The sequence below is a fragment of the Aythya fuligula genome, chromosome 30 (assembly GCF_009819795.1).
Source record: "Aythya fuligula isolate bAytFul2 chromosome 30, bAytFul2.pri, whole genome shotgun sequence".
In the NCBI taxonomy this organism is placed as follows: domain Eukaryota; kingdom Metazoa; phylum Chordata; class Aves; order Anseriformes; family Anatidae; genus Aythya; species Aythya fuligula.
The window spans coordinates 83887-103807 of record NC_045588.1 but is presented as its reverse complement, the minus strand read 5'-3'; the positions used below and the strand labels follow the sequence as shown (position 1 = coordinate 103807).

The 19921-nt window shown below is 68.1% G+C and overlaps 3 protein-coding genes across 4 annotated transcripts; 2 read left to right on the top strand and 1 right to left on the bottom strand.

Annotated features, from left to right (window-relative positions):
- Positions 1-614: 614 nt before the first annotated feature.
- LOC116500048 (macrophage mannose receptor 1-like) lies at positions 615-3319 on the top strand. Its single transcript, XM_032204943.1, has 7 exons — positions 615-687; positions 1003-1098; positions 1419-1478; positions 1579-1974; positions 2425-2570; positions 2983-3092; positions 3193-3319. The coding sequence occupies exons 1-7, from the start codon at positions 615-617 to the stop codon at positions 3317-3319; spliced, it is 1008 nt and encodes a 335-aa protein (XP_032060834.1).
- A 990-nt stretch (positions 3320-4309) lies between these two features.
- On the top strand, positions 4310-9983 carry SYDE1 (synapse defective Rho GTPase homolog 1). 2 transcript variants are annotated; one of them, XR_004254267.1, is made up of 8 exons: positions 4310-4549; positions 5225-5809; positions 6351-7091; positions 7180-7521; positions 7611-7768; positions 8106-8352; positions 8585-9075; positions 9574-9983. XR_004254267.1 is itself a non-coding variant. In XM_032205021.1 (7 exons), exons 1-7 carry the CDS (start codon positions 4462-4464, stop codon positions 8977-8979), a joined length of 2556 nt encoding a protein of 851 aa, XP_032060912.1. In that variant the 5' UTR covers positions 4310-4461; the 3' UTR covers positions 8980-9158. The 2 variants fall into 2 exon arrangements, 1 of the variants encoding a protein (XP_032060912.1); XM_032205021.1 differs by lacking the exon at positions 9574-9983 and having other exon boundaries at positions 8585-9158.
- A 53-nt stretch (positions 9984-10036) lies between these two features.
- ILVBL (ilvB acetolactate synthase like) lies at positions 10037-16199 on the bottom strand. Its single transcript, XM_032205024.1, has 17 exons — positions 16179-16199; positions 15453-15491; positions 14617-14737; positions 14331-14532; positions 13940-14067; positions 13704-13842; positions 13368-13479; positions 13181-13280; positions 12994-13091; positions 12444-12580; positions 12226-12360; positions 11672-11786; positions 11256-11425; positions 11109-11179; positions 10942-11013; positions 10732-10837; positions 10037-10484 (listed from the first exon to the last, which is right to left on the bottom strand). Exons 3-17 carry the CDS (start codon positions 14728-14730, stop codon positions 10306-10308), a joined length of 1878 nt encoding a protein of 625 aa, XP_032060915.1. The 5' UTR covers positions 14731-14737; positions 15453-15491; positions 16179-16199; the 3' UTR covers positions 10037-10305.
- Between the last annotated feature and the right edge of the window lie 3722 nt (positions 16200-19921).

Sequence of the window (19921 nt, the reverse complement as noted above, 5' to 3'; positions counted from 1 at the left end):
GGTCACCCGTCACCACCGCAGCGGGCGCCCACTGCCACTGGGCGCGATAAGCTGGGTGCTGGCCGTGGCTGGGGAGCTGTGGCCGAAGCTGGTGGGTGCTGATAGCACCCAGCTCTTCCTGCACCCCCAGAGATGACATGGGGCTGGGTGTCCGTGTCCCTCCCCCCCCCCCCTTGGGGACACCCAGATCACCCATGGGTGCTGGGCCGGGTGTGGGTGCAGCTGGGTGTGGGTGGACACCAGGGACGTGTTCGGTATGGGGACACCCTGGGCACGGGCATGCAGCAGGCTTGGGGACACCCCGTGGTGCACCCAAGGTGTGGGGACACCCTGGATGCTGTCATGGGTGCGCCCAGGTCCCCAGTGTGGCACCCACGGGTGCAGCCTGCAGGCTCCATGACCCTCCTTGTGCCAAGACCCCCCCAGGGACATCGCTGGGGACTGTCACAGGCGGTGTCACCTCCGGCCGAGCCCCGGGATGTGGGGAGGAAGCTGTGGGTGCTCGTGGGCCCCTCCGAGGCCCGTCCCCAAGGCAGGGGCACATCCGGACCCCCCCTTCCTGAGGCATTATCAGCGGGGACACCCGTGGGGAGCTCAGCGGTGCCGCGGGGACGATGTACGGCAACATCGAGCCCAGCCAGCCCAGGGAAGGGCAGAAATGGGTGCTGGGGCCTGGCGGCAAGGAAGGTAGGGAGCACCCCGGGGTGCTGGCTGGGGTGGGGGCGAGCCCAGCGGTCCTCAGTTCATGCCCCAAGCCTGTCCCTTTTGGGATCTGAGGAGGGGTCCCCAGGGCAGATGGCGGCACCAAAGGGGATCCCCGTTTCCATCCCTGCTGCCCACAGGCAAACCCTGGGACTCTGGTACCCAATGGGGGGGTCCCCAGGGTGGTGACATGGGGGGGACGCCCCCATCGTGGTGCTTGACAGGGGTCCCCAGGGCTGGTGGTGGCACCAGAGGGGAGGGGATCCCCCACAGGCACCATCCCTGCTGCCCCCTCTCCAGCCTGCAGCGACCCGTGCCCCGCGGAGGAGAACCCCTACGAGCCCCTCGACCCCCCCATCGCCGTGCCGAGCCGCAAGCACCTTCCTGACCCCCCAGGTGAGCCCACCCCTGTGGGGATGAGGCCGTGCAGCCCGTATCGGGGCCCTGCAGCCCCATCGGGACCGGCCGTCACCCCCTGACCCTCCCCAGCGCGCCCGTGCTGCTCCCAGGAGAGGCTGGTGCTGGTGGGCGCCGTGGCCCTGGGGGTCTCGGTGCTGCTCAACGTCCTCCTCCTCGCCCTCGGCTCACGGCACAGTGAGTACCGGGGGGGCCACGGCGGCTCCCCCACCCTGAGAGACGATGCTGGGGCTGCTGGGGGCAGCGTTAAGGTGACTGGGGACCCCCCCCCCAGCACGGTGACCCTTTGCCCCCTCCAGTCGCAGCCCTGACGGTGGCCCTGGACAAAGCGGAGACGGTGAAGCAGCCGCCCAACGTGGGTGCGTGCCCGCGCCGCGTCCCTGTCCCTGTCCCCCCCACCACTTCCACGGTGTCACCGTCTCCCCGGGCCCCATTTCTCCACCGTCCCCCTCTCCGCAGCCTCCGCGCCCTTCCTGCTGTACAACGAAGCGCACGACAAGTGCGTGGAAGCGCGCGGGCAGCAGCTGACGGCGGCGCCGTGCCGGCCCGAGGCCGAGGGGCAACGCTTCCAGTGGCTCCCCGGGGACCGGCTGCGGAGCGCGGCGGGGTCCCGCTCCTGCGTGACGGCGGCCAAGGAGAGAAACCTGTCCACGGTGCGGCTGCAGCCGTGCCGGGAGGACGGCAGGCTGCAGCGCTGGGAGTGCCGCGACGGCACGCTGCTGGCGCTGGCCGGCCACGACCTCTATTTCAATTACGGCAACAACCTGCACCAGACCGTGATGCTCTACATCGGGGACCGCGAGTGGAGCCGCTGGGTCGCCCACGGGAGCAAGGACAACGTCTGCTCGCGCTCCAGTCAGTCCCCGGCTGCTGATATTTAGGGCCTTGCCCGACCCTAAAGGGGCGGAAACGCAGCCCCAGCCTGGCAGGGATATGGCTCAAGAGAAGCCCAGACGGCAACAGGGCCCTAACTCAGGCCTAATCCTAAATGATTTGAGTTAAGCTAACCCTAAAGGAGTCCGAACCCTAGTGGAGTCCTAGCCCAGCCAACCCCAACCCAGTTGGAAACCTAAATTTTGAGGACTCGAGCTAAACCCAAACCCCAAAGGGACCCAAACCCAGTTACAGCTCTAATTATATAGGATTCTATACATCCTAACCTATATATCCTAATCCTTTCTATATATCCTAACCTAGCCTAAACCCCAACAGGGCTCTAACCCTACCCCTAACCAAGCGGGGATCCTGGCAGCTCCCGCAGCCCTACCGGGAGGAGGTGACCCCCTTTCTGTGTCCCCTCCCCAGGTTGCCCCCCTTGCTCCAGAGGCTGGACCTATTTCGAGGGCTCGTGCTATTTCCGCTCCACGACGCCGAGCACCTGGGAGACGGCGCGGGGCTTCTGCTCGGCCCTGGGCACGCGGCTGCTGGAGGTGGACAGCCCCGAGGAGAGGGTGAGGGGGGCAGAGCCCGGCCCCCACGAGCCTCTCGTGGACCCCAAAATCCTGTCCTGGACTTCAGGGCCTGCTCTGAGGTCACCCCACGCCACCTTTTCCTGCTGAGCATCCAGCTCTTACTTTTATTCTCTAAACACTCAGATGCTCTGCTTTTTTACCCAAATTCTGTCCTTTCAACCCTGAATTTGCTCCAGTGTCCCGAGGCCCTGATCCTGCCATCCCTGACCCCATCCATCCTCTAACTGGCCCCCAGCACAAAAAAAAACACCAAATTTCCCCCCCGTCTCCTCACTCCTGGGCAGAGGCGGTGCTGGTGGCACCGAGCCCCGCTGTCCCCAAGGATGTGCAGGGGTCCTGGGGGGGTCCTGGGGGGGGCTCTGCAGCGGGGTGACCCTGCCTCTGCCCCCAGAATTACATCAAGACCTTTCTGCGAGCCTCCTCCTGGCTGGGCATCACGGATAAAGAGGTCGAGGGCACCTGGAAGCGGGCAGACGGCTCCGTCCTGCCCAAGGAGCGCAGGTACAGCCCGACGGGCGCTGGGGACAGGGCGAGGGGGGCTTGGGGGTGCGGAGGGGGCCACCCCCTAAACCGTGTCGCTTCCCCCCTTCTCCCGACACAGCTCCTGGCACAGGGACGAGCCCAATGGGGGGAAGCAGGAGAATTGCGCCGTGGTGCGCGTGGACGGCACGTGGTTCGACTACCCCTGCACAAGTCAGCTCCCCTGGGTGTGCGAGGGGCAGCCCTGAGCGTGCAGGGGGGGGGCACCTCGAGGGTCTGTGTCCCCCCCCCAAGTCCCCGTCACTGCCCCAGAGCCCATCGCCACGTCTGCCCTGCAGCCCCGCAGCACCGCAGCACCGCAGCACCGCCACTCGCCGCTTCGGCCTCCAGCACCTCCACTCACTCCGGGCGAGATTTGGTGTTGGGGGCGCACCGGGGGGGTCCCCGTGGGATAATAAATGGGTGCACAGAGTGAGGTCCCTGATCTGATGAGCGCCCCCCGACGGTGTGGGTGGGGTGGGTGCGGGCTGCCCCGGGGTGTTGGTGTCCCCCCCAGGGGAGCAGCGGTGATTTTGCGGGTGATGCCACATCGGAGCCCTCTGCAGACGTGGGGTGGGGGGGGCTTGCCCCACTCCCAGGTTCCCCAAATCATCCCCAGGCACCCAAATATCCCCCCAGCCCCACCAAATACCTCCCCAGACTCCCCAAATACCTCTCCAGCCCCCCCAAATGCCCTCGCAGCCTCCCCAAACATCCTCCAGACCCCCCAAATACCCCTCCAGCCCCCCCCCCAAACACCCCCCAAGGCTCCCCAAACACCCCCAGCCCCCCCAAACACCCCCCACAGCCTCCCCAAATCCCCCCCACCCCCCCCTTAGACCCTCCCAGGTCTTCCCCCAACTCCCCCGAGGACTCCCCCAGCCGGGGGGTGCAGAGAACGGGGCCGGGGGGTGCTAGAACCGGGGCGGGGGGGTCCCGGCTTGTAGTTACCGGGAGCCCCGTGGGGTTTTGGGGGGGGTCCGGCTCGGGGGGGGGGTTCCGGACTACAGCTCCCGGCAGCGCTCCCGGCGGCATCCCAGGAATTCGCTCCGCGGATGGCGCCGCCGCCGCTCCAGGCCCCGCCGTGCTGACCGGGGGGGGGGGGTCCCGGGACCACCGGGAGGAACGGGAGACCCCCACCCAACCGGGCTGGGGGCGGGGGGGGGGGGGCGGAGCGGGCTAATTGGGGAGAAACGGGTTAAAGGGAACCGGACCGGGCTGAACGGGACCGGACTGGGCTGAACGGGAACGGACTGGGCTGAACGGGACCGGACCCGGCTGAGGGGTCCCTGGGGTGCCGAGGGGACCCCCGTCGGGGTGGGGGGGGGTGGGGGGGGTCCGGGCAGGGCCGATGGCGGAGCCGCTGCTGCGGAGGACCTTCTCCCGGCTGCGGGGCCGGGACCGCCCGCGCAGGAAGAAATCGGATGGCAAAGAGCGAGGTACGGAGCTGGGGAGGGGGCGAGGAGCCCAACACCCCCCCCCCGGGATGGAGACCCCACCTCAGTCCCTTTGGAGCCCCCCCCCCCGAGTCCCTGGTGCAGCCCCCGAGGGCTCCGCATCACCCCCCGGGTCCCTGCTGCCCCCCCCGGGTCCCTGCTGTCCCCTCCCAAAAAGGGATCCTTGGGGTCCTGCCCCCCCAAAAAAAGGGATCCCTGGGGTCCAGCACCCCCTGTTCACATCTGGGGGGTGGGGGTGGCTGTGACAGCACCTGGGGGTGAGCCCCATGGGGGCGAGGGGGCTCCGGTGGGACGGGGGCGAGAATTGGGGGCGCACTGCTGAGCCCCCCCCCAGCCTGCATGCGTGCGAGCAGGGGGTGCAGGCCACGGGGACGGAGGCAGAGCCGTGCCCACCGGGATGCGGCCGTGTCCCCCATCCATGGGGTGCAGCAGGGCCCGGCCGAGCCCCCCCCCAATCCTCCGGCGAGCCCCCCCGGGATGGTGGGAGCGCGGCAGCGTGGCCGTCCGGCCGTAAACAGCCGGAAATCCCTCTTGGCAAGGGGCTGCGCGCAGCTGCCTCCGCGGCCCCGGCAGCGGATTCGGGGCTCGGAGTGGGGGGGTCCCACGAGACGCTGGTGGGGACCCCCAGCGAGCCCCAGCCTTTCTTCCTTTCCGCAGAGCATCCTCCGCCAAGCCCCGAGTCGCCGGCGGACCCCGAGGCGGCCCCGGTGTCACCGGAGCCGGCAGCGCCCCGCAAGCAGAACTGGGCCCGTTTCTCCTGCGGCGGCCGCGATGAGCCCAGCGGGAGGAGGGTGCCGGCTCCCAAAGCTTCCCCGGAGCTGGGGGAGGCCGGCGAGCCGGATCCGGCCCCCAGCAGCCCCTGGCCAGGCCTGGAGCCCCCCGGCGAGGAGCCCCCCGAGCCGGCGGAGGAGGCCGAAGCAGCCAACGGCTCCGTGGAGCTCGGTGGTCCCGGCAGGAGCCCGGGGCACGGCGCCTACCTGCAGAGCCTGGAGCGGAGCAGCCGGCACTGGGTGCTGTCCTCGGCGAAGGCACCGGGGCTGGATGAGGCTGGTGGCGGCGGTGCCGAGGCCGAGGCTGGAGCATCCGGCAGCGAGGGCGAGATCTGGTACAACCCCATCCCCGAGGACGAGGACCCTCCGAAGGCGAGCGGCGAGGACGTCCCCTGGGGGGGCAGAGGGGCGGCGGAGAGCCCCGGAGCCCGCGGCGCGGAGGAGCCGGCGGCTGGCAGGACGCAGGCCTGTGGTGAGGGGCTGGGAAAGGGGAGAGGGGGGACAGTGGGGGCCCTGGGTTCCCCACAGCCCTTGTCACCACGCAGGAGAGTGTCCCCTGGGCCGCCCGGTCTCCATCTGCGGTGCCTTACGGTCTTTGTCCTTTCTCTGGTGCCTCTGAGGCTCCCTGGACCCCGAGGTCCTCAGAGGCCGTGGTCCCTTGTCCCCAGGGTCTCCCGGACCCCGTGGTCCCTGTCCCTTCCTTGTCCCCCAGGCCGACATCCCCCAGAGTCCGCAATCCCTGTCCCTTTCTGCCCACCCCCCCGGGATGATGTCCTCAAGACCTGACCGTCCCTGTCCCCACCCTGTCCTCAGGGACATCTGGACCCCGTGGTCCCCATGGTCCCCATGATCTTCACCATCCCCCAGACACATCCCATAACCCCTGCCCCTTCCCCATCCCCCAAAACAGGACATTGTCCCCCAGACCCCACCAGGGTTTCCAGGGAGCCACCCCAGTCCCAGCCAGGCTCCCGGTACCCCCCGGTACCCGCTCACCCTTTCTCTCCCCCCAGCAAAGATGCCCATCCCCTGCGTGAGCCTGGGGACGGGGCTCTCCCCCCCGTCCCCCCCCGCCAGCCCCGGTGCCACCAAGAAAGGCCGCTCCCTCAGCAAAGTGAAGTCCCCGGGGACCGTGCGCCGCCTCTCCATGAAGATGAAGAAGCTGCCGGAGCTGCGGAGGAAGCTGAGCCTGCGCAGCCCCCGGCCGCGGGGCCAGGAGGGGGGCTCCTCGCCCTCCGACGCCCGCAAGGAGTCCAGCAACGTCATCAGCCGCTACCACCTCGACACCAGCGTGGCCTCGCTGCCCCGCGCCAAAGCGGCCAGCAAGGGTGGCTACTTGAGCGACGGCGACTCCCCGGAGCTGCCGGCCAAAACCGGGGCGCACGCGGAGCCGGAGGATGGGGAGAGCGGGCTGGACGTGGGCGCTTTCCGGCCCTACAGCTGCGGGGAGCTGCCCCGAGGCGGGCAGCACATCTCCGGGCTGGTCAGCGTCCACCTCTACGGCGTGCGGGACCTGAAGCCGCCGCGAGCCGAAGCCCGGGAGGTTTTCTGCGTGCTGCAGGTGGACGCGGCCAACCGGGCTCGCACGGCTCTGCTGCCCTGCAAGGCGGCTTTCCTCGGCCTCAACCACACCTTCAACCTGGAGCTGGAGGGCGCCCAGCTCCTCAAGGTGATCGTCTTCTCCTGGGACCCCTCCTCCTGCCGCAACCGCCTCTGCTGCCACGGCACCGTCGTCCTGCCCCACATCTTCCGAGGTGCGCGGCGGGGACGGGAGGGGATGGATTTGGGTGGGGGGGGGTTCATGGCATGGATCCCCACCAACAGCCCCCCTCTGTTCCCCAGGCTGCCGGGCCCAGCAGCTGGCGGTGCGGCTGCAGCCTCGCGGCGTCCTCTTCTCCAAATTCACCCTGGTGGAGCAGTGGGACGGCCCCGGCGAGTGCGAGCCCCGCGTCTTCGGCGTGGAGCTGGGCCAGCTGGTGGAGAGGGAGAAGACGGCCACCAAGGTGCCCCTGCTGATCCAGAAGTGCGTGGCCGAGATAGAGAAACGGGGGCTGAAGGTGGTGGGGCTGTACCGGCTCTGCGGCTCGGCCGCCGTCAAGAAGGAGCTGCGCGATGCCTTCGAGAGGGACAGCGCGGCCGTGACGCTGTCCGAGCAGCTCTACCCTGACATCAACGTCATCACGGGTCAGTGCCCACCCCACGGGCCCCCCCCCGGCACCCACAGGGGGGGTGGCCACGCTGATGTCCCCCCCGCTCTGGCTCCTCGCCCGCAGGGATCCTCAAGGACTACCTGCGGGAGCTGCCCACGCCGCTCATCACCCCCACGCTCTACCACGTCGTGCTGGAGGCCATGGCCAAGCGGCCCCCCCGAACCCCCCCGGGCGAGCGGGACGCCGTCACCCTGCTCGACTGCCTGCCGGACGTCGAGAAGGTGGGTGGCCAGCCCTAAAACTGGGGGGTTTAGGACTAAAACTGGGGGATTGCCAGGGCACCCCTTTCGGTCTGGGGCTCTCCATCGCGCGTCACCACTGCGGTGTCCTTGTTTCTGGATGAGTGGCACCTCCTGGTGTCACCACCCCCCCTGAGCATTTTTTGGGGGGGGTCTCTCCATCCCTAGTAGCCGAGCATTTATCTCCATGCCCTCTTTATTAGCTGTGTGGTTCAGCCCCAGCGATGTCAGGGAGCAAAACGTTTCCCCACGGTGGCCCAGCGCAGCCGGGGAACGTCACCCTGGGGGGTGTCCCCGCTGACGCCACCCTGTCCCCCAGGCCACGCTGACGCGGCTCCTGGACCACCTCAGCCTGGTGGCCTCCTTCCACGACTTCAACCGCATGAACCCGCAGAACATCGCCGTCTGCTTCGGGCCCGTCCTGCTCACCCAGAGCCAGGAGCCTCGGCGCGGCGGCGGCGGCACCGGCAGCGCCCGCAGCTACGCCCACAGCGAGGACATCGCCAGCGCCGTCGATTTCAAGAGGCACATCGAGGTGCTGCACTACCTGCTGCAGGCCTGGCCGGGTGAGCAGGCTTTGGGGGGGCTGGGGGGGACACCCGTGGCCCCCACCCTGGGGGAAATTTGTGCTTGGCCACCTCCCAGGCCACCCTCTGGGGGGGTCGGTGACACCCTGGGGCTGTGCCATGCGCCTCTGACCCCAGTAGTCACCCCCAGGGTTGCCCCCTCCAACGCCACCAAACCACCCCCAGGCTTCCCCCTTTTATCCTGACCGCCCCCCCCGTGCTCTCTCCGCAGCCCCCCGCTCATCCCTGGCCCCCCAAATCTGCGAGGAGGAGGCGCCGCCCGGCCGCCCGCGGCAGCCAGCGCTGCGCTTGGAGCTGCTGGACACAGCGGTGGTGGCTCGCCATCGCCCCCGGGGACCCGAGAGCCCCCCCAGCAACCGCTACGCCGGCGACTGGAGCGTCTGCGGCCACCAGTTCGGGGGCTACGACGAGGTGGTGGCGGCGGCGGCGGCGGCCGGTGACGGCGAGAGCCGGGCTGCCCACCGGCGGACCCTCTTCGTGGCCGATTTCGGCCTCGGCGACGAGCCCGAGGCGCCCTTCGGCCCCCGGCTCAACCTCAAGGACTTCGACGCGCTCATCCTCGACCTGGAGCGGGAGCTGGCCAAGCAGATCAACGTCTGCCTGTGATGGCGCCGCCGGGGGGGAGCGACCCAAAACGCAGCACTTGCCTCTTGTTGCCTTCGATTTGCACAGCGCCGAGCAGGAGGGACCCCCAAGAAAAAGGTGATGCCGTCTTTGGGGGGGGGCCCCGGCCCCATCGGGGGCCACCTGAGCAGCCCCCCGCCCCCCAAAATTGGCTGCACGCCCCCCCCCCCCCACGCATCCACGCGCCGTTTTGGGGGGGGTGGTGGAGGTTCGGTGCCTCTTGCTCGGCTTTTTATGGCCAAATTTTGCCCTCAAGTGCCTGTTCGCCCCTTTTCCCCTTCCAAGTCCCCCCACCATGGGTGCCCCCCCCTCCAAAATCAGTATTGACAAGGGTCCATGACCTCCATCGCTCAGGCTACGGGGGGGGCAACCTCTCCCCTTCCCCACCACCCACCCCCCCCCCAGCTCACGAGGGCTCCCCAAAATCCCCTCCCTGTTGCTGGCCCCCTGAGGAGGGTGACGGCTCTCCCTCGGGGGGGCAGCAAGGACCCCCCAGCCCACCCCACTTTTTTTTCTGCCCCCCCCCGGGGGGGTGCTGCCGGTACGGGAGCGCTGAGCTTTTATTTATTACTCCAGCTTCGTGTGCGTGCGCGTGGACGGATGGCCCGTGGCGGTTGCCTTCACCGCAGCCTGCAGAAAAAGCCCTTTTCACCCCCAAAATGAACCCAGCACCAGTGTTACGGGGGCGGGGAGGGAGGGAGCCAAATGAATTCCTCTCCCCCCCCTAAAAAAAACAAAAAACAAAAAAAAAAACCAGCCTTGCTCAGTATTAGCCTTACAGGAACCAGCTGAATGTGAACGCACCGGCCCGGCCGGGCTGAGCCAGCAGTGTTAAATCACCCGGGCAGGGGGTGCCACCAGGCCCGGGGGGGCTCGGTGACAACGCTGTCCCCAGTTGTGTCCCCCCCGGATGGCCTGACGCCCACCCTGCCCTGCCCACCGCCTTGTCACTGTCACCAGCAATAAAGGACACAAGCTGCACTCGCTGCCGGGCTGTGTGCGTGTGGTGGTATCCCCTTGGGGGGGGGTGGCAGTCCCCAAAATGCCCCGTGGCACCCGAATCGATGGCGCAGGATGGCAGGTGGGGGCACACGGCGCTGCTTTATTGCCAGGGGACACCACTGTCCCCCCCCCCAGCCCCAAGTTAGGGGGCACAGCACCGATGCCACCGCCCTAACACCTCTTTTCGCCCATCCCCGGTTGGGGACACCTCGGTGACACCTCGGTGGCACCCAGAGGCATCCTTCAGCCCCCCTCATCCCTGCTGCCGGGCACCGGGGCGGCGTCGGGGGAGAGAGGGGACAGTCCCTAGACAGAGATGGAGCCCTCGCGGAAATCAGTCTTGCCGATGAGGGCGTTGATGAGGACGGGGTGGCCGCGGCGGCACGCATCCTGCGCGGCGCGGAGGACGGCGTCCAGCCGCTCGCTGTCCGGGCGCCCCACCATGAAGCCTTTGCCCCCCAGCGCTTCGGCCACCACGTGGTAATCTGCAGGGAGGGGACAGGGACAGGGCTGTGGCACCGGCGTGACAGCGGGGGTGACAACGGGGCCACAGGGCACGGCCCAAGCCTCCCCACTGCGCCGTGGCCACCAAGCGCGGCACCGTCAGGACGACGCGGGGCCACCAGGAACGGCTCAACCCACTCCAGGGTGACCCAGGGCCACCAAGCGTCCCCAGATCAAGGGGCTCGGTCCCCCCCCCAGTGTGTAGGGGACGGTGGGGACAGCGCTCACCCAGGTACTCGAGGCCACAGGCCACGTTGCTGCCCAGCATGGCCACCTGCTCCCGGGAGATCTGGCTCCAGCACGCGTCGTTGCCGACCAAGGCGATGATGGGCGTCTAAAGGGGACAAAGCATGGGGCCACCGCGCCCCGGTGACAACCCAGAGCGGGGACAAGACCCCCAATTCCACCCCCCCACCCCCCGTTTCGGTGCCGTCTCACCTTGTGCCGCACAAAGGTGTCGAACTCTATCAGGCTGTAGCCCAGCGAGCCGTCACCGTACAGGACCCAAACCTGGCAGGGGAAGGGACAAGTGACACGAGGCCAAGCAGGTGGCACCGCTGTCCCCGTGGGCCACCACGTGCCTGTGTGTCCCCCCCCCTCCATACCTCAGCCTCGGGGCGGCAGAGCTTGGCACCGAGCGCGAAGCCGCCGCCAACTCCCAGCGTGCCGAAGGCGCCTGCGAGGACAACAGCCGGTGTCACCCGCGTGTCCCCAGCGGTGACACCGTGCCCAGGGAGGGGGGGGGTCCTCACCGGGGTCCAGCCAGGAGAGGGGGCGGCGGGGGCGCACGATGTAGGCGGCGGTGCCCACGAAGTCCCCCCCGTCAGCCACCAAGAGGCTCTCGGGGGGCAGCAGCGCGTCCAGGCAGTACAGCAGGTCCAGGGGGTTCAGGTGCTGCGGGGTGGGGGTCGCTGCCTTCTCCCTGTTAGAGAGGACCCCCCACCCCCCCAAAAAAAAAGAAGAGATTGGCTGGGGTCTCCCCAAAACAGGTATGGCCCCCCCACATACATATGGAAACCCCAAAGAGGTAGTAAGGGGCTGGAACTTCTCACCCCAAAATCAACCAAGACACCTCCCCCTTGTACCCAAAATGGGGTCCTCACCCCCCAAAACGGACACGGGACCCCCCCAGGCTCTGGAAGTTTCCCCCCCCCATCCCCGTGCTCACCGGTTCGCCTTCTCCTTGCGCTGCTCGGCCTCGCGCAGCCCCCCCAGCCAGTCCCTGGGGCAGGAGTAGCCCCCCAGCCGCCGCGCCAGCCCCACCACGAAGGAGGCGGCGTCACCTGCAGAGAACGCCCAGCTCATCACACCCCCTCCAAAAAAAAAAACCACCCCAGTCGTCTATGTCAGACCCTAAACCTGCCTGAATTGGCCCCAAAACCAGCTCAGTTATCATAAAAATAGTTTGGCCTGGGAGGGACCTTAAAGACCCCCCCCAAATCTGGCTCAGCTGAGCCCCAAAACACAATCAGCGGGACCCCAAACCAGGCTGAATTGGCCCTAAAACCCAGGCCTGCTGGACACCAAACCTGGCTTGGTTGGACCCCCAAAACCCAGCTCAGCTGAGCCCCAAACGTGGCTGAACTGGCCCCAAACAGATCTTAGCTCTCCCAGATCCCTGTTTTCCCCCAAAACCATTTCATCTGACCCCAACCCCATCTCCCGCAGTGCCACCACCCTGCTGGGGCCGTGGGGACGGCGGGGGGGGGACGGGGCTGTCACCTTGCACGGCGAGCCGCGGCCGCCAGAAGACGTCGGCGTTGCGGAGGAGCTGCGCCCGGTCCCGGTTGACGGCCACCACCGCGGTTTGGCGGCCGAAAAGGCGCCCGTAGGAGAGACGGAAATCGCAGACGGCGCCTTTGGGGGAAGGTGGGGGACATAATTTGGGGATGGGGGTCACTGCGGGGTGTCCCCGTCCCCTCCCCAGCCCCGGCACCCACCTGCCAGCAGCACCAGGTCGGCCTCGCGGAGGGCGTCGCGGCGGTTCTGGCGCAGGAGCAGGGGGCTCTCGGGGGGCAGCAGCCCCCGCGCAGCCCCCCCCAGGTAGCAGGGGATGCCCAAGGCCTCCAGCGCTTCCCTGCATGCCCCAAAAGCGGCTCGATCAGCCCCAAAAATGGCTCGGTCGGGCCTCAGAACAGGCTCGGTTGGGGGTCCCAAAACTGGTTTGGTTGGACCCAAAACCAGCTCGGCTGAACCCCAAAACTCAACCAGCAGTCCCCAGAGTGGCTGATCCAGCCCCAAACCTGCTCATCTTTCCCTAAACCACCTCATTTTCCCCAAATAACTCAGCTGATCCCAGAGCGGCTCAGCCATCCCCAGGTCCGCTCGTCCAACCCCAAAACTGGATGATCCATCCCCAAAGAGGCTTAGTTGTCCCCAAACCAGCTGATCCGTCCCCAGACCAGCTCGCTTGTCCCCGGACATGCTCAGCTGTCCCCAAACCATACCTTCTGTCCCCAAACCATACCCTCTGTCCCCAGGCCTGCTCACCGGAGCTCCTCGGCCGGCGTGGGTGGCAGCAGAGCCTGGCTGCCCACCAGCACCAGCGGCTTCGTGGCCCGGCTCACCAGCTCGACACAGCGCTGTATCTGCCATCCCAAAAACAGCTCCGTCAGACCCCCAAAACGGCTCCATCAGACCCCAAAAACTCAGAAGCAGGTCGGGGGACAAAGCCAACCTCATCCTCGGTGGCCAGCGGCACCTTCACCGGCAGCGGGGTGACATCCCGGGGCACCCAAGCACCCGCAAAGAGGTTATGGACGTAGTTTTGGAGGTACCTGTCAAGAAGGGGGCGTTTTGGGGTGCTGCAGCCCCCCCGGGGTGCTGGCAGCACCCATGGGTGGCGGGGGGGGGTGGCTGCTCACCACTGCACCAGCTTTCCACGGAACCCCCGGGCGCTCTTGGCACCGCCGACCTCCTTCTCCACCACGTGGAAGGGGTAGAGGACGTCGATGGGGAGCTCCACGAACACGGGACCTGTGGGACGGGGGTGAAGGGACCCCAAAAAAAAAAGGAACCAAAAAAAACAACAACAAAAAAAACGCGTTTCAGGGAGGTGACACCAGCACCACCAAAAGCGCCGCGCCAAAGCATTGCCACCAAAAGCAGCGCCCACAATGAGACCTGGGGGGGGGTTGAAATCACCCCAAAGCTTCCCCAAGGGGGGGATGGGGGGGTGTTGGGGTGTCCCAAATCTTTACCGGGGGTCCCTGACTGTGCGGTGGCGATGGCTTGGCGGAGCGCGGGGACGATGGCGCGGACGGTGCGCACCGAGACGCACGCCTTGCAGAGCGTCCTGAAGAGCGAGAGCTGGTCGATGTCCTGCAGCGCGCCCCGGCCCTGCGGCGAAAAACCCAAAATGGGGGAAATCTCCCTCAAAAAAAAAGCTAGGTTTGGTCCCTTAAATCCCCTCCCTCCCTCCGTGAGCCCACCGGACCTTCTGCAGCGAGGCGGCCGCCCCCCCGATGAGCAGCAGCGGTGACTCGGCCATCTGCGCGTTCTTGATGGCCGTCACCGCGTTGGTGACGCCGGGGCCGGCGGTGACAGCGGCGACACCGATGCGGCCTGTTGGGGAGGGAGATGGGGGGGTGGGAGGTGACCCCCTGGGGACCCCGGTTTTGGGGTTTGGGGTGCAGGGGGCCCGGCCGCAGGGTCCTTGTTTGGGATTGGATTGGTTGTGGGGGGGGATAAATGGGGACAAAACGCACGGGGGAGAGAGACAAAGAGGGTTGGAAGCCTCCACACAACGGGGACCCCAAAGAGCGGGGACACCCCAAACCCCTCCTCCCTTTGAGCAGGAGGTCCACCTCCATCACCCCGCCGGGTACCCGAGAGCCTGGAGACGGCGTCGGCGGCGAAGACGGCGGTGGCCTCGTGCCGGGTGTCCACCACGCGGATCCCCAGCTTCTCGCTGGCCACCAGGATGGGCGAGATGTGGCCGCCGGCCAGGGCGAAGATGAAGCGGACGCCGTGAGCCTTCAGCACCTCCGCCACCAGCTCGCCCCCGTAGCGGGGGCTCCGGGGGTCCGCCTGCGAGGCCAGGAGGATGCCCGCTTAGAAAACCGGGCGGATTTAACCCAAAACGGGGTGTTTTTACCCACGTTTCGCCCTTACCTTGTAGAGGAGGCGGTAGAGGAGCCCCAGGCGATACGCCGCCACCAGCAGCGCCGTGGCCGTGGCCGCCAGCAGCACGGCGCCGACACAGCCGAGGAGGGCGAGCAGAGCCATGGGGACACTGGGGAAGGGACGGGAGGTGACGGTGACGTCCCCAAATTGTCCCCGCGAAGTCCCAAAATTGTCCCCGGCACGGCGGAGAAGCCCCGGCACCACCAAACGGGGGGACACCAAACGGGAACTCCCCCGGCGCCGGGGACCGAGAGGAATTTCGGCGCCAGGATGGTGATGGTTAATTAAAGGCGGTTAATTGAACCCATCCCAGTGCCACAGGCGCCCCGGCCGGAGCCCAAAGTCTGCTCATTTGCATAATTACAGCCTAACGAAGGCATTCCCGGTTGCTTAGGCCATGCTGGTGCAAAGACCCCTGGGGAGGAGGCAGAGCCAGCGAGCACCAAACCCGGCCCAATTTCCCCCAAAACACAACCCCTTTTAGCACCTGGAAGCAGGTCAGAGGCCAGATTTTCCTCCTCAACCCCAATTTCCCCCATTTTCACCTTAAAAAGGCGGGTGAGCATTGCCACTTGCCATAAGGGCGAAACAGGCAGGGGGAAAAAAAAAACAAACAAATCGGGCAAAACAGCACCAAAACCACCGCAGGCTGGGACAAAACCCCGGTGACAACCCCCGGGGGGGGGCTCCGTGTCCCGTAGGGAATTGGCGCGTCCCCACCCGAGGGGCCGGGAGTCCTAATTTCGGGGTGCGGAAATATGTGGGTGCAGCCGACCCGGCGAGCTTTTCGGGTCGGTGTCACCCCCCCCCCCGGGGCACCGTACCTGCTGGGTGACCGGAGGTGACCGGAGGTGACCGGGTCCCTGCGGGGTCGGGGACGAGCTCAGCCCTGGAGTTTTGGGGACAGGGACAAACGTCCCCGTGTCCCTGTGTCCCCACGTCCCTGTGTCCCTGCTGTCCCCGCGGCCACCCTGGCCTTTGGCCACCCCCCCTCTTGGTCACCCTGGGCCCGTGGCCACCCCGTCCTGGCTGTCCCCCCCTCCCCTTCCCCAAGCCACCCTGTCCTGTCCCCGTGTCCCCAAAGCCCCCCCTGTCCCCATGCTGTCCCCCCTCCATGCTGGGGACACCGCCCCCCCCCAGCCCCATGTCACCCCCCGTCCCATGTCCTCCCCCCATGTCACGCCCCCCCCAGCCCCAAGTCCCCCCCCGGTCCCATGAAGTCCCATGGCCCCCCCATGGCCCCCAGTCCCATATCACCCCCTATAACCCCCCCAGCCCCATTGCCCCCCCCCAGTCCCATGGCCCCCCCCCATGGCCCCCCCCAGTCCCATATCACCCCCTATAACCCCCCCAGCCCCATTGCCCCCCCCCAGTCCCATGGCCCCCCCCCATGGCCCCCCCCAGTCCCATATCACCCCCCCTGCCCCCCCCCACTCCCATGTCCCCCCCCAATGTCACGCCCCCCCCATGCCCCCCCCCGTCCCATTACCCCCCGTGTCCCCCCCCCCCCCTTTGCCCCCCCCGGACCCCCCCCGCAGCCCCGCCGCCACCTGCCCGCTCCGGAAGCGCCGCCCCCCAACGAGGCCCCGCCCACACCTGCAGCCCCCGCCCCCCGCCCCCGTGGCCCCGCCCCCTCACCCTTGCCCGCGGCCCCCGCGCGGATCCGCCCGCACCACGTGACTTTCCGGCGCCGCTTGCTCCTCCCGGGGGGGGTGTCACGTGGGGCTTGTGGCTGCTGATTGGCTGCTCGAGGAGCGTGGGCGGGCCCGGGAGGGGCGGGGCGGGGCTGGGGCAACGGCCGGGGCCGGGCGCGGGAGGAGAGGGGCGGGGTCAGGCGGGAAGGGGCGGGGCCAGGGGAGGGGCGTGGGCAGGGGAGGGGCGGGGCTTGGGAGTGGGGGCTCCCAGGGAGTCTCCTCCCATAGGGGGGCGTCATGGGGGGGGGTCACGTGAGGGGGGCTATGGGGGGGGTCACCTGGGGGGAGTCACTCATGGGGGGGTCACTGGGGGGGGGTCACTGGGGGGGTCACTTGGAGGGGGTCACTTTAGGGGGTCTCATGGGGGGGTCTCCCATGGGGTCTTCTATGGGGGTTATTCTATGGGGGGGGTCTCACATAGGGTTATTCCGGGGGGGTTTCATTGGGGGGGTCTCATATGGGGTCTTACGTGGGGGGGCTCACGGAGGGGTGTCTGCCGTGGGGTCTCATATGGGTGGCCTTACATGGGGGGGGGTCCCGTAGGGTCTTATATGGGGGGGGTCTCATGGCGGGGGTGTCTCAAAATAGGGCGGGTCTCCCATGGGTTCTCATATGGGGGGGGCTCATGGGGGGGTCTCATGGGGGGGGCTTACATGTGGGGGTCTCACATGGGGGAGTCTCACACAGGGTCTCATACGGGGGGGGGGGGATGCGCGTGCCCCCCCCGGGCAGCCGGGAATCCGCCCCCCCCCTTCCCGTTCCCCCCGGCGTGCCGGGAGAGGATTTTTTTTTTTTTTTTTTTTTTTTGGGGGGGGGGGGGGCAGAAATTCCAACCCCATAGGAAACTCCGGTACTCCGTCACGGCAGGGGGGGGGCAGGAAATCCCCGGGGGGGGGGGGGGACGGGGACGGGGACACACCCTCGGAGGAAGTGCCCCCCCCTCACCCCCCCTCCCACCCCCCCTTTACATCCACGGCTCTCCCGGGCTCCCCCCGCCCCCGGTGCCTCCGGTTCCTCCCCGGGGGGGGCTCCCCGGTGCCGGTCTGTCCCCACCCCCGGGGGGGCCGTGGGGTTGTGTGTGTGTGTGGGGGGGGGACACAAGCTCCACCCCCCCTCCCCGTCACCACCCCCCCGTCCCCCCCCCCCCCAGCCCGGTCCCGTTATAAGCGGGGCTCCTCCGCCGCTCCCCGCCGCGATGCCGCCGCCCGCAGACCCCGAGTGCCCCCCCCCGCCCCCCCCCCGCTGCTGCCGCTGCCGGGACCGGGCGGCTCCGTGCTCCCCGGGGGGGGGGGGGCGCAGCCTCCGCCGCCTCCTCCCGGTCCTCGCCACCCTCGGGGCCGTCGCCCTCGGGGCCGCCGCCGCCGCCGCCGCTTTGCTGGGGGTGCTCCGGGGGCAGAGCCCCGCACACGGCCCCCCCCCCGCAGGTGGGCACCGGGTGGAGGTGGGGGGGGGGGGGGGGGGTGTCTGTCTGTCTGTCCGTCTGTCCTGTCCGTGTGTCCGTCCCCTTTTCCATCAGGCTGGGTGATGGGGAGTCTGTCTGTCCGGGTGTCTGTCCGGGTGACTGCCCATCTGGGTGTGTCCGTCCGTCTGTTCAAGTGCCCGGTTGCCTGTCTGTCTGTCTGGGTGCCCGGTTGCCCGTCTGTCCATCCAGGTGTCCGTCTGTCTGGGTGTCCATCCGTCAAGGTGTCTGGCTGCCTGTCCGTCTGTCCAGGTGTCCGTCTGTCCATCCAGGTGTCTGTCTGTCCAGGTGTCCGTCCGGGTGTCCGGTTGCCTGTCCGTCCAGCCAGGTGTCCGTCTGTCCGTCCAAGTGTCCGGTTGTCTGTCCGTCCATCCAGGTGTCTGTCTGCCTGTCTGTCTGTCCAGCCATCCATCCAGGCGCCCCCCCAGTTGTCCGTCTGTCTGTCCCCCCGGCTGTCCGTCTGTCTGTCCCTCTGGGGGCCCAGCTGTCCGTCTGTCCTGGTGTGCATCCGCCCACCCGGGCGTCCGTCTGTCCGCCTGGGGCCTGTCCCTTGTGCGTGTCCATCCATCTGTCCGTCCTCTTGTCTGTCCGTCCCCCCCCCCTCCTCCCAGGTGTCCATCCGTCCGTCTGTCCATCCAGTTCTCCATCCGCCCCCCCTCCTTCCATCCGTCTGTCCATCCATCTGTCTGTCCGGTTGTCTGTCCATCCCCCCCCCTCCTTCCAGGTGTCCCCCATCTGTCCGTCTGTCCGTCCGCGTGTCCCTGAGATCCGGGGGGGTCTCCACGCCCACCAGATGGGGACGGACAGACGGACATCAGGCCTCAACCCCATCCCCCCCCCAAGGACCAATCCCCCCATCTCCCCCTTAACCCGGGGGTCTCCCCCTTCCCCGGGACCCCCCCCCAAAACACCCTCTGGAGCTGGAAAGTCCCCAAATCCCAACTTCCCCTTCACCAGTGGGGGGGTGCGCTGTGTATGGGGGGGGACACGGGGCTGGGGACGTGTGGGTCCCACTGACACCCCCCCCTTTTTCCTCTCCTGCAGGGTGCCACGGCCGCCCACCTGCTGCTGAGCACCGGTAAGTCCTGGGACCCCGGTGAGGGGCTTTGGGGTGCTTTGGGGTCACTGGGGGGGGCACACACCGGGATGCAGCGGTCCCCCCCCCAGCAGCTCGCCCCGTCATCTCGAAAGCGCCGCGCGGGTTCCCCCTTCCGACCTCAGAAAGGAAACGGTGTCCCAGGCCCGGAGCATCTGGGGGTGGCACGGAGCGGCCGCGGGCCCCGGGGCGTCACGGAGTGTCCCTGGGGTGTCACGGAGCACCCCGAGGTGCCCAGGGCGTCACGGAGCAGCCTCCGTCCCTGTGGTCCCTGCGGTGTCACCGCCTGTCCCCAAGGTGTCACGGAGCAGCCTCCGGCCCTGCAGGCTCTGTGGTGTCATCCCCTGGGGGTGGCTGCAGGGCCCCAATCCCCTTAGGGGCCACCCCAATCCCATAGGGGCCACCCCATTCCCCATCCAGTTCCGCCTCCCCGCAGCCCCCTCACCCAATTCTTGGCGCCCGTAGCACCCATCGGGGGCACCCAGCTCTCATTGGGGGGCACCCCATTGCCATCAGGCAACCCCATATCCTCATGGGGAAACCCCATTTCTCTTTGGGGACACCCTTTTCCCAATGGGGACACCTCTCCCCCATCGCAATACCCGTTTCCCCTTGGGGCCACCCCCATTTCCCCTTGGGGTCACCCCATTTCCCCTCGGGGCCACCCCATTCCCCAAGGGGCACCCCCCCATTCTCCCCGGGGCCACCCTTTTCCCACTGGGGCCACCCCATTTCCCACCGGGGACACCCACTCCCTACTACCACCACCCACGTGGCCCCCCCATATTAACCCCATTCCCATTTTGTGTCCCCCCCCAGGCTCGCTGGCGGTGTCCTCCAGACCCTTGTGGCGCTACGAGGAAGGCATCAGCGGAGTCTTCCTCAGCAGCGACCTGGAGGTGACGGCCGCGGGGCTGCAGGTGGCGGCGGGGGGGCTCTACCTCCTCTACGGGCAATTCGCCCTCACCTGCACGGCCGAAAATTGCCCCCCCGGCAACGTCACCCTCCAGCTGCGCCGCGCCGGCTCCGCGCCCCCGCTGCTCT

Bases quoted from the DNA above. Each gene is read 5' to 3' on its own strand.
- LOC116500048 (XM_032204943.1), top strand. From the start codon at position 615: ATGTACGGCAACATCGAGCCCAGCCAGCCCAGGGAAGGGCAGAAATGG. The intron at 1,975-2,424 runs GTCAGTCCCCGG...TCCCCTCCCCAG, and splicing joins CAACGTCTGCTCGCGCTCCA to GTTGCCCCCCTTGCTCCAGA. The intron at 3,093-3,192 runs GTACAGCCCGAC...CTCCCGACACAG, and splicing joins GTCCTGCCCAAGGAGCGCAG to CTCCTGGCACAGGGACGAGC.
- SYDE1 (XM_032205021.1), top strand. From the start codon at position 4,462: ATGGCGGAGCCGCTGCTGCGGAGGACCTTCTCCCGGCTGCGGGGCCGG. The intron at 7,769-8,105 runs GTGGGTGGCCAG...CCTGTCCCCCAG, and splicing joins GCCTGCCGGACGTCGAGAAG to GCCACGCTGACGCGGCTCCT. The intron at 8,353-8,584 runs GTGAGCAGGCTT...CTCTCTCCGCAG, and splicing joins CCTGCTGCAGGCCTGGCCGG to CCCCCCGCTCATCCCTGGCC.
- ILVBL (XM_032205024.1), bottom strand. From the start codon at position 14,730: ATGGCTCTGCTCGCCCTCCTCGGCTGTGTCGGCGCCGTGCTGCTGGCG. The intron at 11,426-11,671 runs GTGAGCACGGGG...CCTCTCTAACAG, and splicing joins CGCAAGGAGAAGGCGAACCG to GGAGAAGGCAGCGACCCCCA. The intron at 11,180-11,255 runs GTGAGGACCCCC...TTGTCCTCGCAG, and splicing joins CCTCTCCTGGCTGGACCCCG to GCGCCTTCGGCACGCTGGGA.